We start from the raw sequence: 17,416 nt of genomic DNA, 5'->3' as shown, positions 1-17,416 counted from the left end.
CCTCTGGAAGAGCCCCCAGCCATCCTTCAAAGCCCCACCCCAACATCCCCACTCTGGGAGGATTTTCATGACTCCTCCATGCAGGATTCCAGGGTTCAGACCCCAGGCACGGCTTCCCCACAGCATGGCAATGATGTGTCAGCGTGGCTGGCCCCCCCAGCCCACGCTCACAGAGGGCAGGGGCTGGCACCAGCTCTATGCCTGGTTCCCACAAAGGGGCTCAGAAATGCTTGCTGAGTTAATGCAAAAAAAGAAAATCACATTTACTTAGCTCCTACTTGACATCAGACCCTTAAGCTGATGTAAACCCAGGAGCCCTCAGGGCAGGTCCCAGTCTTTGGCCAATAATTACGAATGCCAGCTTCCCCTGTCACTTCCAGCAGAAGCTTCAGAACCAGGGCAGGACCCCTCGTCCCCTTGTCCTTCTGCAGAATCTCCGGCAGCACCCTGGCTCCTGGGCAGCCAGGGTTCCGGAGCCGAGCGGATAGCGTTGGTGCCCACGCTCAGTCACTGATGCTTGGGCTTCCTGCAGAAGCCCTGCTCTCTCTCCGGGTATCTGGCCTGGTTTCTTCGCAGGCAGGTGAAAAGGCTGGGCAAACCCATCTCCAGGACCCACAGCTTCCTCGCCCTGGACTAGATAACCTTGCCCTTGGGTGGGGCGTTTCTACACCTTCTCCCACGGCCCCGCGGGAGTGAGCCCGCTGTCCACGGGGTCGTCAGCCAAAGAAAGCAACCTCATGTGCCTCCTTCCCTCCCTCTCTCTTTCCCCTACTGGCCATCATCTTCCAGGTAAATTGCCTGCCCCGCAAAGCTTTATCTCGAGGACCGCTTTTGAGGACCCCAACCTCAGAAGACGGATGAAAAGGACTTCTTGCAGGGCCCTCATATTTCCTCTTCATGTTTGAGCAGGAAATAAACCTTTGCTCCAAGCCCCTGGGGCTGGAGAGCTTTTTGTTACAGCAACAAAACTCAGCCGAGCCAAGAACTGTGATCCCGTTTGGAGATGCAGACGAAAGGCTCAGGGAGCCAGTGGCCGAGGAGGCTTGGCTGGCGGTGCTGCCCCGTTGTAGGGTGGCCGCTCTTAACCACCTACTAGGGCAGGATGGGGTGTGGGGAGAAGGTGAGTCCCCCCAGTCTGCAGGCCCCCAGGCCCAGGCGGCACCGGGAGCGGCCAAGGCTCTCCAGCCGGTCCTCGCTCTCCTACACCCTGTGGGCGCTGCTCCCCTCCCCCTCGAGGACCGTCTCTGCTCTTGAGCCAGACCTTGCAAACCAGCACACAGACACACAGACGCTGGCCCAGGGTCTGGAAAAGACGACAGTCTCTGCGGGTGTTCACAGTCTCCCCCCAAGAGAGTATCCCCTTTCTATTCCACCTGGGGATTGCCATCAGCTTCTGTCCACAGGACCCCTTGAGATCAGCCTTGGTGCCCCCACTTTGGAACCTCCTGAGGACGGGGTTCTGTCTTTGGTGGGGAGTTTGGAGGGAGGTTCAGAGTAGATCTCTCCTCAGGCCCGCCTTGGTCAGCCGGGGGGCCGTTGCCAGCTGTTTGTTTTCCAGAGCTTGCACTTTTCTTGGCAGCTCCATCCAGGCCTTGGAAATTCTCAAGGTGTTTTTGTAACGTACTCTTTGAGCTTTCATGGGAGAGGAGAAAGAAGCCGGGTGAGACAGACAGAGAGGAGACACCTGAAGCCCCCCTTGGAGCGGATTTACCCTTCACAGCCTTGGGGACAGGGACCAGCCTGAGGGTGGGTGGAGGGCTGCAGAGATTTGCTTAACCATTTGAAAGCCAGGGGCTGGACGAGTCCACCCCTGACCCTTGGGTCTGGCTCAAAGGCTGCATTTTTTAAGGCTCTTTCTCTAGACATCCTGGCCAGAGCGCAGATGGTGTATAAAATTTTCCTGGCTGGATTTCCATTGTCTGTTCATTTTCCGGCCTCCCCACGGACTGAGAGGTTCTTCCTGTGGCCACAGTGCCTGACCAGAGCCAGTCCTGGACACGCGGAGGGCTCCCCATCACAGGAGGTGTGCAAGCCAGAGATGCCTCCAATGGCTCCCAGGGCCTTGATAGCCAGCTGGATGTAACACCATTTAAGTAACATCTCACTGGAGACCCCCCTGTCAGAGTCTCAGCTCCAGCATCTTCCAGGGGAACATGATCAGGCGTGGACAGTGATGCCCTGGGGCCAGTTCCCATCAGGTGTGACCTGGCACACAGGACCAGGTCACCCATCCTCTTTTCTCTGTCTTTACAAGGCACAGGGCATCTCCTGCCTAGGTAAGGCCACGCATGCCTGGACTTTGCACTACCTCCCAGCCACTGGCCACCGCGCTATCCTGACCCCCACATCGAAAGGTGGCAGACAGCGCCTGGAGCTTTCAGCATCTCAAAGGCAGGGCCACCCAGCTGTGATTGGTCCACACCAGTCCCAGCAGAGGAGCTCCCCTTCTTGACCTCAAGGTCTTCCTGTCCTGTCTTTCTGCCTGGGATGTGGATGTGATGTCCAGAGACAAAGCAGCCTCACTCCTGGCAGCTTCATGCAGCAGCTTGAAATCACACCAGGGACCGCTCCCTCCATTCACCTTCCTCTACATAACCTCAAGACCACACCCTCCTACAGATGAGGAAACCGGCTCAGAGTGGTTAAGCAACGTGTCCAAGGCCACACAGTTAGGAAGGGACAGAGCCTGTTTCAAGGAAACTAACAAACCAGGCTTCTCTCCCTCTACAGCCACCCCAGAGAAGCTAGCTGCAGGGTCCGCATCAGGGGCCAGTTCCTGGGCTTCTCAGGGGGTGCACACTTCTGGAATATGCGGCTGCATCTTCACCCTAGTACACTGCCCTTCAGGATCAAGACCAGTAACAGTGACCGCAGGGCTTCCCTGGTGGCTAAGCGGTTCCTGATCTGGGAAGACCCCACCCGCCACAGAGCAGTTAAGCCCGTGAACCGCAACTCCTGAGCCCACACACCGCAACTCCTGAGTCCACACACCGCAGCTCCTGGCATCCACGAGCCCCAGAGCCCGTGCTCCACAACCAGAGCAGCCACCGCAGCGAGAAGCCCGCTCGCTGTAAATAGAGCGTAGCCACCCCCGCCACCACAAATAAAACACAGGAGCAGTCAGGGCGGGACATGCTTGGCCGCCTGCTCCGGCCCAGGCAGCCTTCTTTGGGCTCCGTATGCGCCCAGTGGAGGTGCTGAAAGGTCTCAAGGGAAGAGCAGGGAGGGGAGCTGGAGCCAGGGGCCATCCCACTCCTCCCCTCTGCACACTTGGGGGCCCAGATGGGGTCCTGCCCCTCACTGGTGCAGCCCAGGCTCCGTTACCTGCAGGAACTCCTCCAGAGGGGTGTTTGGGGCAGGACAAGGGCAGGAGTGGTGGAGTCTGATGGACCCAAGTTTTAGCCCACCTCCAACCCCTCCCTGGCTAGCGGCACCCCCTGCCCCTTGTCTGACACTGACTTCCTCCCGTAAAGACCCTGGGAAAACAGCACCAGCCCACAGGAGGCTGTGAAGGTTCAGGGAGGGGGCAGGTTTCAGCAGTGCAGGGGGCTCAGAGCAAGTGCTCTGTGCACAGCCGCGGTCACGCTTATTATTTTATTTTAATTTTTTGGCTGTGGTGGGTCTTTGTCGCTGCATGGAGGTCCCGCAGAAGAGGTCCTAGAGAGAGGGCCTGATATATATGCCACTTCTCTGACTGTCCCATCTGCAGCACTCCGAGGGCAGGGCAGGGTGTCTTCCCACCTCCTCCAACACCGGCATCCACAGCAGAGCCGGGCACTGGCCAACACCTGTAGTGTGTTGAGTAGGCGTCTGCACTGGGTGGACGGATACCCAGAACTCATGCGCGTGGACAGTTGGGCCCGGAAGCCCAAAGAGAACTGGGCAAAAGCGCGTGTTCCAGGAGCTGAGAGTCAGGCCCACACACAGGCTGTCGCCAGGCCCAGGGCTCACAGATGGAGCCCTCTGCTCCACGCCCCAAACAGCTCCCCAAACCTGGACCCTCCGCAGCATCCCACCATTGTCTACAAGATAGAACTCTGCCACATTGCCGTTGCTTAGTCACTTGTTTCTGACTCTTTGTGGCCCCACAGACTGCAGCCCGCCAGGCTCATGGGATTCTCCAGGCAAGAACCCTGGAGCAGGTTGCCATTTCCCTCTCCAGGGGATTTTCCCAACCCAGGGATCAAATCTGTGTCTACTGCATTGGCAGGCAGATTCTTTACCACTGAGCCACCTGGAAAGCCCACATAAACTACCTTGTGTGTTCTTTTTGAGAAATCATAGCCTGCATTGTGGTCAAATACAGAGCATTTCTTCTCAGAGTTTCAGGGGCTACTTAGCGGCTTTTCTGTGTCTGATGACCAGGTGTTTTGTTTGCTTTGTTTCTGCCACACAGGCGTCCCTGCTGAGATGGCTCCGTGACCCAGGGGCACGTCCTCTGCCTCGGGTCCTGCAGGTGGGGTCATTCTGAGGGCATATTGTCACATTGTTCACTAAAAACCTTCATGAGCTCAGAGATATTTAACACACATTTTCCCGGCTGCACAAAGCAGCCGGAGCGCCTGCTCCTCCTCGGCTCTCTAAAGACAAATCCCAAACACCTGAGGTCATCACTGTAGTCGGCATCTATCAGCCCGTGCGTCTTTCCTGCTGGCAGGGACAGAAGTGCCCAGGCTGAAAGGAGTCCATCTTTCCCAGCTAAGGAGTATATTGAGTGTAACTTCTTACATGGATTTTTCAAAATATAGTGTGTGCGAGACAGTTCCAGGAACAAAGAATTGGAGGCAGGTTATTTAAATCATCTCCCTTGGGGCTTTCCTGGTGGATCAGTGGTAAAGAATCCACCTGCCGGTGCAGGAGACACGGGTTCGATCCCTGATTTGGGAAGATCCCACGTGCTGCAGAGCCACTAAACCCGTGTACCACAGCTACTGAGCCCACGTGTCACAACTGCTGAAGCCCACGTGCCCTGGAGCCCATATTCTACGACAACGGAAGCCAGCACAGTGAGAAACGTGTGCACTGCAGAGAGGCATGGCCCCTGCTCTCTGCAGCCAGAGAAAAGCTCACGCAGCGGTGAAGACCCAGCACAGCCAAAAAACAAATGAAAGCATTTTTAAAATAAGTAAATAAATCATCTCTCTTGGCTAAACTCTTTGCAGAGATGGGAAGTGGGGGAACTACGAGGCGTCTGGGGACTGACCTGGGAACCACGGCTGGGCTAAGCTCCGATGAGCCACATTTATCACCTCGAAGCTAACTGCTTGCTTCTAGACAGGACCAGACACCTGGCAAACAGCCCGACCCGTGCAGTAAATCAAGGCTGGCGTGGAACTGAAGGCGGGGGCAGCTGGGAGAGAAAGCTGGACTCAGAGGGGGGTGTCAGCGGCTTGGGAGGAGGCCCCTTGCAGCTTTCTCATTATCTTGGCATGTGAGGGAATCAGCAGATTGAAGGAGGACCAGGTGAAGTCGAGGAGGAAGGAAGAGAAACTGGAGGGGGCAATGACTGGGGAGGATGGGAGGAAAAACGGTTCCTTCTGTTCTGCTCAGCACACTGAGAGGAGGCAAGCGGAGCCCACAGCTGCAGCCAAGACAAGCGCAAAGACCTTCCCCCTCTCACTTCTGGTGTGATCAGGGCCTTAATGAAGGAGGATGCAGAGGAGAGATCTAAAGCAGCCAGGGTGATCCAGGAATGCTTCCTGGAGGAGGGGATGGCCAGATTGGAAGCCAAGTCGAAAGATAGCTACCAGCCAGACTGGTTCAAAATTGGGAAAGGAGTATGTCAAGGCTGTATACTGTCACCCTACTTATTTAACTTCTATGCCGAGTACATCAAGTGAAATGCTGGGCTGGATGAATCACAAGCTGGAATCAAGATGGCTGGGAGAAATAGCAACAACCTCAGATATACAGCTGATACCACTTTAATGGCTGAAAGCAAAGAGGAACTAATAAGCCTCTGATGAGGGTGAATGAAGAGAATAAAAAAGCTGGCTTAAAGCTCAGCATTCAAAAAACTAAGGTCATGGCATCCAGTCCCATCACTTCATGGCAAAGAGAAGAGGAAAAATTGGAAACAGTGACAGATTCTCTTTCCTTAGACTCCAAAATCACTGTGGACAGTAACTGCAGCCACGAAATTAAGATACTTGGTCCTTGGAAAGAAAACTATGACAAACCTAGACGGCATATTAAAAAGCAAAGACGTTACTTTGCCAACAAAGGTCCATATAGTCAAAACTATGGATTTTCCAATAGTCATGTATGGATGTGAGAGTTGGACCATAAAGAAAGCTGAGTGCCAAAGAACTGATGCTTTTGAATTGTGGTACTGGAGAAGTCTCTTGAGAGTCCCTTGAACAGCAAGGAAATCAAACCAGTCAGTCATAAAGGAAACCAACTCTGGATATTCATTGGAAGGACCAATGCTGAAGCTGAAGCTCCAATCCTTTGCCACCTGATGTGAAGAACTGACTCATTTGAAAAGACCCTGATGCTGGGAGAGATTAGAGGCGGGAGGAGAAGAGGACAACAGAGGGTGAGATGGTTGGATGGCATCATCAACTCAATGGACATGAGTCTGAGAAAGCTCTGGGAGATAGTAAAGGACAGGGAGGCCTGGAGTGCTGCAGTCCGTGGGGTGGCAAAGAGTCAGACATGACTGAGCGACTGAACAACATTACAACCATCAGCCAGGCAAAGGCTGCTTGGGATCAGAGGTCCAGGAGGAGAGGAAGGGATGCTCCAGGCTGGGACTCTAGAGAACAGAGGGTCTGCAAGATGTCAGTTCAGCATGCTGCTGGGGCCTGGAGGGCAAGGAGTTGAGGCTGGCCATCCTAAGAATGTAAGCTTTAGCTCAGGGCCAGCAGGGTGGCCTGTGGGTGGCAGAAAGGAACTACATGATCAGATGTTCCCAAGGGCCCAGCCAATGGTGCCTCACCTATGTCCTCAAGCAGGGGCGATGTCAGGAAAATGACTTGGCAGATGGGAAACAAAATTATTCCCTCTGTGGCTGGACAAGTTGATTTTGGAGACTGTGGTGTCTATCTGTGGGCCAACGGGCCTCCTGACACTGGGCCCCAGGCCTCCCCAGTGTGGACAGGCCTCCTTCGTGGGGCCCAGAAAAGTGTGCTCGGACTCTGCTGGCCAACCTCACGTACCTGGACGGCTGCCTGTCAGTGGCTCAGAGCCCAGAAGCAGAAGTCTGAGTTAGTGCTTGTCAGGGCCCTGCAAAGACACAGAACCAGGGACAGATTTACACAAGAGTAGATTTATTAGAGGACTCGGTTCACAGGGTTGTGGGGCTGAGAAGACCAACAAGCACACAATTTGCAAGCTGGAGGCCCAGGAAAGCCGATGGTGTAATTCAGTCTGAGTGCAAAGGCCTGAGAATCCTCACCCTGCCTCCACCCCATGCCTGTCAATATGACTTTACTTGGAAATGAGGTCTTTGTAGATGTAATCTGTGACGATGGAGAATGGTGTGCCCTAATCCTGTTTGCCTGGTGCCCCTTGAGAAGAGGAACATTTGAACACGGTCACAGAGGGAAGAAAAGGTCTGTTGTTTTAAGCCCCGTCTATTAGTTTTCTGAGGCCACCACGACAGAACACTGCAGACTGGTTGGCTTAATCGATGGGAATCTGTGGATTCACAGTTCTGGAGGACAGAGGTGCAAGATCGAGGTGTCTCCAGGATGGCTCCTTCTGAATCTGAGGGAGAATCTGTCCTCTGCCTCTCTCCTGGCTTCTGGGGGTTTGCTGGCGATCTTTGGGGCTCCTTGGCTTGAAGAAGCATCACCCCAACTTCTGCCTTCATCTTCACATGACATCTCCCTGTGTGTCCATGTCCAAATGTTCCCTTTTTATAAGAACGTCAATCATATCGATTCAGGGCCCAGCCTGACGACTCATCTCTTTATTTTAGTTGAAAGATAACTGCTTCACAATACTGTGTTGGTTTCTGCCGTACAACATGAATCAGCCATAGGTTCCTCTTGAACCTCCCTCCCACCTCCCACCCCATCCCCCGCCTCCAGCTGGTCCCAGAGCACCCGGCTGAACTCCCTGAGCCACACAGCACGCTCCCACTGGCTGTCTATTGCACACACGGTAATGTGTGTGTTTCCATGCTACTCTCCTTTGGCCCTCCCTCTCCCTCCTCTCCCCCCATGTCCACAAGTCTTTTCTCTACATCTGCATCTCCACTGCTGCCCTGCAAATATTTGATGATCTCATTTTAACTTGATTAATCTATAAAGACCTTATTTCCAAATAAGGTCACATCCTGAAGCCCTGGGATTGAGACTTCAACATGTAAATTTTGAAGGAACACAATTTAACCCATCACGTCTACTCAGAGTTCCAGAATGGGTTTATTTCTTGTCTTAATTGAAGATTTACAGTGTTTAAGTGGGCCATAAAACTTTTCTGTTTTTGTGAGAAGCGTTTAAGTTGTTGGTCTTGTATGTTTTCCTACTTAGAAGAAATTGAAATAGACTAAGCCATGGGTCACAGAGAGGTTTAATTCACTTCCCTTCCTCCTGATGCTCTGCCAGGATTTTCCGAAGCATGTCCATGCCCACGTCTAGTGAAACTTTTCCAAGCCTATCCTAGGTTTTTTTCTTATATTATTGTCTTTAATTGTGGTTAAATGTAGATAACATGGGGTTCCAGGTGGCCCTAGTGGTAAAGAACTCTCCTGCCAATGCAGGAGATGTGAGAGGTGGCATCTCTGCACAGCTTGACTCAGCGTCTTTAATCCTTCGGGGAGGTGGGGGTGAAGGGGTGCCCACCTGATGACTCAAAACTGGTTTGGGGTGGACTTGAGGGTCCCTGCGCAGTTTGCAGTCTGTTAGACTAATATTAGGACTTGCTCATGTTGCCTGAGTTCTGGCTGTGTTCCGTCGGGATAAATGCCCAGCAAAGCACTGTTAGGAAAAGGATCCTGAGGTGGAAAATGGGCAGTAAACGTCTCAGGGGAACTCAGATGGCTGGTACATTTGAAAAGTAAGACGACACCAGGGTTAAGGTTCCCAGAGCCAGGACACACACACACACACAGATAAGACATACACACAGGTATAGACACAGAGGAACACACACACACAGACAAGATATACACACAGGTATACACATACACACAGAGGAACACACACACACAGGCAAGACATACACACAGGTAAACACATACACACATAGGAACACACACACACAAACAACAAGATATACACACTGGTATACACGTACACACAGAGGTACACACAGACAAGACATACACACAGGTATACACACAGAGGAACACACACACACAGAGAAGACATACACACAGGTATAGACACAGAGGAACACACACACACAGACAAGACATACACACAGGTATACACACACACAGAGGAACACACACACACACAGAAGACATACACACAGGTATAGACACAGAGGAACACAGACACACAGACAAGACATGGACACAGGTATACACATACACACAGAGGTATACACACACAGAGACAAGATATACACACAGGTATATACATACACACAGCATGCACACAGACAAGACATACGCACACGTATACACAAACACACAGAGGAACACACACACACACAGAAAAGACATACACACAGGTATACACATACGCACAGAGGAACACACACACACAGACAGGACATACACACAGGTAAACACACACAGAGGAACACACACATACAAACAATAAGACATACACACTGGTATACACATACACACAGAGGTATACACACACACAGAGACAAGATATACACACAGGCATATACATACACACAGAGGTATACACACACACAGACAAGACATACACACAGAGATATACACACACACACACAGACAAGACATACACACAGGTAAACACACACAGAGGAACACATACATACAAACAATAAGACATACACACTGGTATACACATACACACAGAGGTACACACACAGACAAGACATACACCCAGGTATACACATACACACAGACAAGATATACATAAAGGTACACACATACACACAGAGGTACACACATAGACAAGACATACACCCAGGTATACACATACACAGAGGAACACACACAAGACATATACCCAGGTATACACATACACACAGGGGAACACATACACACACAGACAAGATATACACACAGGTATACACACACACACAGAGGAACACACACGAGACATACACACAGGTACACACACACACAGAGGAACACACAGAGACCCCCTCGGGAGGGGTGCTCTGTGTGCTGCCCCAGGGTGGAGTGAGCAGCAGAGCCGTCGAGACGGGCATGAGAGAAGCCCGAGGCTCCCCTGTGGCCGGAAGGGACTGGGAGGGTAGTGACAAGATGCCAGAGCAAAGACAGGCAGAGCCCCGCGGGAGCCCACAGAGCCGCTGACCCCAGAGGCCCCGCAGGGGGTGGAGAAGCCGGCCGGGAGTGGACCAGCTCTCCCTGGGGTCCCGGCCCACTCGGGCTCCAACTGGCTTTTCTGCCACCTCTGGACACTGGCTCTGTTCCTGCTGACGGGAGAGTCTTCGGCTGTGAGAACTCCCCTTGGAGAAAGTGCTCTCCAGCGTTCCGCCTGAGGGAGAAGCAGTCCAAGCCCCGAAGCCGCTTTAACTTGAGTCCTGGCAGGAACAGGGGCTCCCCAGGTGGCGCTAGTGCTAAAGAACACGCTGCCAACGCAGGAGATGTAAGGGCACAAGCTGCATCCCTGGGGCAGGAAGACCCCCTGGAGGAGGGCATGGCAGCCACTCCAGTAGCCCTGCCTGGAAAACCCCACTGGCAGAGGAGCCTGGCAGGCTACAGTCCACGGGGTCACACAGAGTCGGACACAACTGAGCAACTTAGCATGCATGCGCTCATGGACAGGGAAGCAGTGTGGCTGTGAAAGGACTTTAGAAGGCCTTCACTCATTCATCCTCTCACTGACAGGGGCTTGCACTGAGCGCCAGGGGCAGTCATGGGCTGTTGAGATCCACAGCAGATACAACAGACCCATTCTGCCCTCACAAACTTATGTGCTGGTCAGGAGAGCCCACAAAAGGCGAGACGGATAAACAAGACAGATGCACAGCAGGGTGGACCGGCGGGGGGAGCAAAGCCTGGAAGGAGCACGCTGGCTGTCTGGGACCAGACTTGGGCCAAACGCTGGTTCCACCGTGCACTGGCTGAGGACCTCTTTCAGTTTATCAGCCGGTGGGGTGGGAAGAACAGGCAGAGCCTAGATTTCAGCAGTGTTGAATGAGTGGATGGAGAACCCAACCTCACAAGCTGGTGAGAGCACAGCACTGGCTCACAGGAGGTCTGATCCAATTCCTGAGATGTTGAGGAGAGGGTCTCCCATACCCAGAGGGGGTGGAGGGTCACAGAAGATCCCAGATAGAGATGTTGCTGGTATCCTCTGCAGGACTAGAATGTTAAGCTGGGAAGGGATTATGAGAATGAAGAACTCATTTCCCAGACTCCCTTGCAGCTAGGTATGACCATGTGACTCAGGCCAACACGGTGTGAGCTGATATGGTACCTGGAATCTCCTAAGAAGACTCTTGCAGTGTGGTCTTTCCCTTCCCCCACCTCTGTCAGCCTGCTTTTTGGGATGTTGCTGTGAGGACAAGGGTCACACCCAGGGGAACGCAGAGCTGTGAGCAGGAAGGAGCCGGGGCCCCTGAAGACCTGGGGCCACAGAGCCACCTGGACTTCAGCAGATGGGGAATTAAACTTCTCTGGTTTAAGTTACTGTTGCTTTGGTTCCTAGTCCAGGAGGGTGTAAGGATGAGGGCAGGGGCAGGTGTGCCCACTGCTTCCACGGACCCCACATCCATGTCCGTGTTTTCTGACAGTCAGGCCACCAGTGGTGGGGAAGGAGGTTCTGAGGCACTCTGGGTTCAGCCACAGCTCCAGAGAGCCCCTCTGCCCTTGTGCTCTGCTTGTGGGAAGCCCGGGCTTTTCACAATACCATGAGTGGTTTTGGCCTCATGAAACAGGCAAGAGGTACACTTCATCTCTGCTCATCACAGGGTCACGGCTGTCACCTCAAGATGCCTCTGGCTCCAGCTTTGGATTTCTGATCAATCCAAGTTCAGGGTCAAGAGTTCAAGAGGAGGCAAAGAGTGCAGGCGCCCAAGGTCTCAACAGTGACAAGAGAAAAAGGAACAAAGGTTCGTAGAGTCAAAGCTATGGTTTTCCCAGTAGTCATGTGTGAATAGGAGAGTTTGGACCATAAAGAAGACTGAGCCCTGAAGAACTGATGCTTTTGAACTGTGGTGTTGGAGAAGACTCTTGAGAGTCCCTTGGACTGCAAGGAGATCCAACCAGTCCATCCTAAAGGAAATCAGTCCTGAATATTCATTGGAAGGACTGATGCTGAAGCTGAAACTCCAGTACTTTGGCCACCTCATGCGAAGAACTGACTCATTGGAAAAGACCCTGATGTTGGGAAAGATTGAAGGGAGAAGGAGAAGGGGACGACAGAGGATGAGATGGTTGGATGGCATCACCGACTCAATGGACATGAGCTTGAGCAAACTCCAGTAGATAGTGAAGGACAGAGGACCCTGGCCTGTGCAGTCCATGGGGTCACAGAGCCAGACACAACTTAGCGACTCAAAAACAACATCCTGCCATTTACATTTTCTAACATTTCTATAATGAGCATCCACTATTTTCATAACGAGAAGCTCTCCCTCCTGCTAACCCTCATGCTTCACACAGCTCTCATTTTTCTTCTAACAGCTGATTCTGTTGATGCACAGAATTCCAATCGCAGTGCGCTGGTGATGAACAATTTAATCAGCCTCAGATTCAAATCCTCTCTCATGTCCACAGGCTTTATAAGATACTCCTCTCGGGGTTCAAGAGTTTGCCACCACCCCCTCCTTCCCTGTCCTTCAGGCATCTCTGCAGGAGGAGCCGACAGAGCCCACCCTGCCCCCAAGCCACACATGGAGGCCGTTGGTTCCAGGGGTTGCCGCCAGCCCTCAGATGCTCTCGACTGTCAGTTCACATGTTTGTTAGTTCCTCATGCAACTGATTTGGCTTTTTTGAAGGTTATTTCAGCCTGAACGTCTGTGGCCCCTTCTGGTGGCATTTTCTCACCAAGAATATACACTTCAGTTTGGAGCCCATGTGCTCCAGAGGAATGGCAGTGCCATTTGCTGCTGGTTGTCAGGTCCTTCTTCTAGAAAAATCTCTTAACCAGGGAGCCCCTGTCTCCTCCAGCTGGAGGGTTTTTTGGTTTTGGTACGGAGGGGTGGCTCTCCTATAGCACTGAAACAGGTGAACAAACAGAAGTGGGCCAAGAATGAGACACTAATGATGGAAATCAGAACAAGGTGTACGATTAACCCATTCTGTGTACTGGGAGCCCAAATACAGATAAAGTGGAGAGGGTGGCCGTAATGCCCTCCTCCTAGGACAGAGATGTGGCTTAGTGAGCCAGGTGGGGTTTCCATTGTGCCACATCTCACAAGGCCAGGCGCTGGTGTGGGGGCCTGCTTAGAAGGTCCATGGAGTCCAGCTCCTTGAGACAGCAGATCTGAGGCCCTCATGTCCTTGCTGGTGGACAGATGGGGCTGCTCTCTGCTCTGAGGCCACCTTCTCACTAGACCCGCCGCCCCCCATCTTCACACCAGCTGCAGAGATCTGAGTCCTTCTCATGCCGTGAAGCATTCTGACTTTGCCTGCAGGAGGAAACTTTCCGCTTTTAAACGGCTCACCAAGATTGAGCCCACCAGATACTCTCTACAAAAGGTCACTGGCTTAGGACTCCAACTACATCTGCAAAGTCCCTTCACAGCAGCACCGAGATTGGTGTTTGACTGAAAAACAAGGGGTGGGTAGCATACCATATATATATTTTTTAATTTGAGTATTTCAGAGTTGGATAAAAGATGCAAATCCATGCCCCTGCTGAGAGATAGTAATAATAAAGAGGGTGATGCAGCTGGTGGCAGCAGCCAACACGCTGATGATGGTTCTGGCTTCAGCTGTGATGGTTACGTGGGCTGGGATTGGTTGGGAAAAACAGGCAAAAGCTCTGCCTTTTTCCAAGTGTGTGATGAACCTGGCCCATCTCCTGCATCCCCTTCGTGGCAGGGTGGGCTGGTCCAAGAGGAGACACCTGTGCGGAGCCTGGCACTTGCAGGCCCTCAGCTGTCACAAGCATCACACCCACGACCCACGTGCTGTCGTGTCTTCTGCACGACCTTCTCCTGAGGACATTTTCTTTTACATGTGACCCCATCCTTGTTGGGCTTCCCTGATGGCTCAGTTGGTAAAGAACCTGCCCGCAGTGCAGGAGACCCCGGTTCGATTCCTGGGTCGGGAAGATCCACAAGAGAAGGGCTATGCTAACCACTCCAGTATTCTTGGGCTTCCCTTGTAGCTCGGCTGGCAAAGAATCCGCCTACAAGGCAGGAGACCCCGGTTTGATCCCTGGGTTAGGAAGATCCCCTGGTGAAGGGAAAGGCTACCCACTCCACTATTCTGGCCTTTAGAATTCCAAGGACTGTATAGTCCATGGGGTCACTAAGAGTCGGACACGACTGAGCGACTTTCACTTCTTTCCATCCTTGTCGGGGGCACCGTGGGCTGTTCAGCTTGCTCTTCCTGCACCCCCTGCCCGGGCCACCCACTCCCTTTGCTGGAAATGCGTTCCAAGGACTGACGCAGGAGTCTCCCCATGAGGGCAGCTTCACGTCCAAGGGCTGATGACTTCCACTGGGGTGAACCTGCAGACCTCAGCAGGCTGTCAAGGATGCAGTTCCCAATGTGGCCACGAAGTGGCAGCACAGACAGGCCTCCGCTCCGGAAAATCAACCGTTTTGGATGTAGATCCAGCGCATGGCCTCTTGGCTGTCCTGGACCCCCGTTCAGTGACAGCAGAACCATCACGACTGCCACAGCCATCCAATGTCTGTTTCAAGACACAGAAGCCATCACTGTTGATAGCCATGCTGTACTGTGAGCTCTTTACAGCAGAGTTCCCATCTGATTCCCTTGAGTCCTAAGAAGAGATAGGAAATGAGTATTTGCACCTCTTTTAATCCTCAAAATAAATTATATAGTCCGAGTTTTACAGGTGAGCGGATCAATGCTGAGAGCAATTACACGATGCTGCACAAGGTCACAGCCAATGAGAAACATGTTTTAATTTTATTAGCATATAGCTTTTTGTTTTCTATTGGAGTATAACTGCTTCATAATGCTGTTAGTTTCTGCTGTGCAACAAAGCGAACCAGCAGAGTGTACTGATTCACAATGCTGTGTTAGTTTCAGGTAAACAGCAAAGTGATTCAGTTAAATATACACATATATTCACTTTTTGAGACTGCTTTCCCATATAGGTGATAACGAATATTGAGTAGAGATCCCTGTGCTACACTGTGGGTCCTTGCTGGTTATCTATTTTACATACAGCAGTGTGTGTTAGTTCCAAGCTCCTAATTTATCCTAATTTATCATGAGAAGAGTTGACTCATTGGAAAAGACTCTGATGCTGGGAGGGATTGGGGGCAGAAGGGGACGACCGACGATGAGATGGCTGGATGGCATCACGGACTCGATGGACGGGAGTCTGAGTGAACTCCGTCCAGGAGATGGTGATGAACAGGGAGCCCTGGTGTGCTGCGATTCATGGGATCGCAGAGTCAGACACGACTGAGCGACTGAACTGAACTGAACTGAATTTATCCTTTCCCCATGATGTGTTTTTAACTTTACTATAGAAAACTTCACAGAGAAGAAAATGGTCATAACTCCCACACTTTATCATCCAGCTACCAAAATTATCAACATTTTGCCGTTTCTTCCATCCTCGTTTTTGTTTTTGTTTTTTAGCCTGCATAACCATAAAGCAAATTCCAAATTCTGCGGCAATTTAAATACTTCCATTGGCATCGCCGAACAACTACGTTATTTTAATCTAAACATTAGGCCACCTCTCCCTAACAAAAATATCAATAACTCCTGTCATCTAACAGTTTATATTTGACTTTCCCCTTTATCTTACAAATATCTTTTTTCACAGTTGGTTTGTTCGATCATGATTCAAATAAAGGTCCACACAGTCCATCTTTTATGTGCTCTAATTCTCAAACAGTCTTACTTCCTTTTTCCCTCTAGACCCCTAACTGGGGTCATTTGCCCAGCAGAACGTCTTACGTTCTGGATTTGACTTTTTGCCTCCTTCTGCGAGTGGCCCAGGGCCTGACATTCAACGTGATGAGTGCTCTCAATGGAAGCAAAGCAGAACAGAGGTTTGGTCCTCACAGATGGGACACGCAGGCAGCACTCCGTTGGGGACACCACGGGCTCTGCGATTCGGGCAGAGGGGACAGCAGCTGCGACACCCAGGTACAAGGAGCACCTGGGCTCCTTCGCGGCACGAGACACAGTAGCACTGGCATTTGTTAAGAGTAACGAAAACATTCGGATTTTATGAGCTTTGGTTGTGTCCCCAGAAGTCGTCTTCGATGCTGTTCTTGGTATGCTTTGGTGTCTTACTCTGAGAAAATTGGGCTTCCCTTGTAGCTCAGTCGGTAAAGAATCTGCCTGCCGCGCAGGAGATCCCGGTTTGATCCCTGGGTAGGGAAGATTCCCTGGAAAAAGAGATGGCAACCCACTCCAGTATCCTTGTCTGGAGAATCTCATGGACACAGGAGCCTGATGAGCTGCAGTCCATGGGGTCGAAAAGAGCCGGGCACGACTGAGCGACTAACACACTGAGAAAACTGAAGGTGGAAGGCGTGCAAACGAAACACACCACCTAAGTCTCCTTGCCCAGGCCCGACGCCTCCGCGCTGGACCACACAGGCTTCCCGGGTTTTGCCTTAACAAAACCCACAGTACCGACGGAAGCCCCCTCCGGCCACCAGTCAGCCCTCCTGCGCTGCGAAGTCGCCGGCAGGACGGGCGGTGACCGCCTAACGCTGTTTTAACCGACTTTCCTGGAGCCCTGCGGTCGCCCGTCCACGAGCTTTCGTCCTTGACCTATTTGCCTTTAGCCTACACTGAGCACCCAGAGTCTGGCTCGGTCCCAGCAGCTCGGGCTGTGAGGGAGAAAAGGCAAAAGCCCTGGCGTCTGGCCACCTCCCAGAGCAAAGAGCGCCCCGAACCTCGAGGTGCACGTACAGGAAGGGAGGGCCTCACTGGAAACCGCGCTCGAGAGTCTCCTTGCCCCCTCAGTCCGCACTTCCGGTGCCCTCCCCATGCTCTCTCTCTATTGGTTCTTCCCTTGACCACGCCCCTCCACGGAGGAGTCTGTTTCCTTCACCTTTCACCTCAGCTTCACTTTCTGGGGCCTCTTAAGGCCTCAAACCCCGCCCACCGTCCAGGCCGGCAATTATTGGTGAATATGGCCTGTCCATCAGTGGAAAAACGGTGGTTGATTGGCTGAGG

The 17,416-nt window shown here is 52.2% G+C and overlaps 1 protein-coding gene across 2 annotated transcripts; it reads right to left on the bottom strand.

Annotated features, from left to right (window-relative positions):
• Positions 1-8,750: 8,750 nt before the first annotated feature.
• LOC121819851 (keratin-associated protein 16-1-like) lies at positions 8,751-17,217 on the bottom strand. Of its 2 annotated transcripts, none has more exons than XM_042251672.2 (2): positions 17,150-17,217; positions 8,751-15,023 (listed from the first exon to the last, which is right to left on the bottom strand). In XM_042251672.2, the coding sequence occupies exon 2, from the start codon at positions 10,760-10,762 to the stop codon at positions 8,852-8,854; it is 1,911 nt and encodes a 636-aa protein (XP_042107606.1). In that variant the 5' UTR covers positions 10,763-15,023; positions 17,150-17,217; the 3' UTR covers positions 8,751-8,851. The 2 variants fall into 2 exon arrangements, with proteins under 2 accessions (XP_042107606.1, XP_060273677.1); XM_060417694.1 differs by having other exon boundaries at positions 8,751-16,385; positions 16,420-17,214.
• Between the last annotated feature and the right edge of the window lie 199 nt (positions 17,218-17,416).

This window comes from Ovis aries, chromosome 6, assembly GCF_016772045.2.
Source record: "Ovis aries strain OAR_USU_Benz2616 breed Rambouillet chromosome 6, ARS-UI_Ramb_v3.0, whole genome shotgun sequence".
In the NCBI taxonomy this organism is placed as follows: Eukaryota; Metazoa; Chordata; class Mammalia; order Artiodactyla; family Bovidae; genus Ovis; species Ovis aries.
The sequence above is the reverse complement of the archived record's forward strand: the minus strand, read 5'-3'. Positions and strand labels throughout refer to the sequence as shown.

Bases quoted from the DNA above. Each gene is read 5' to 3' on its own strand.
- LOC121819851 (XM_042251672.2), bottom strand. From the start codon at position 10,762: ATGCCCTCCTCCAGGGGGTCTTCCTGCCCCAGGGATGCAGCTTGTGCC.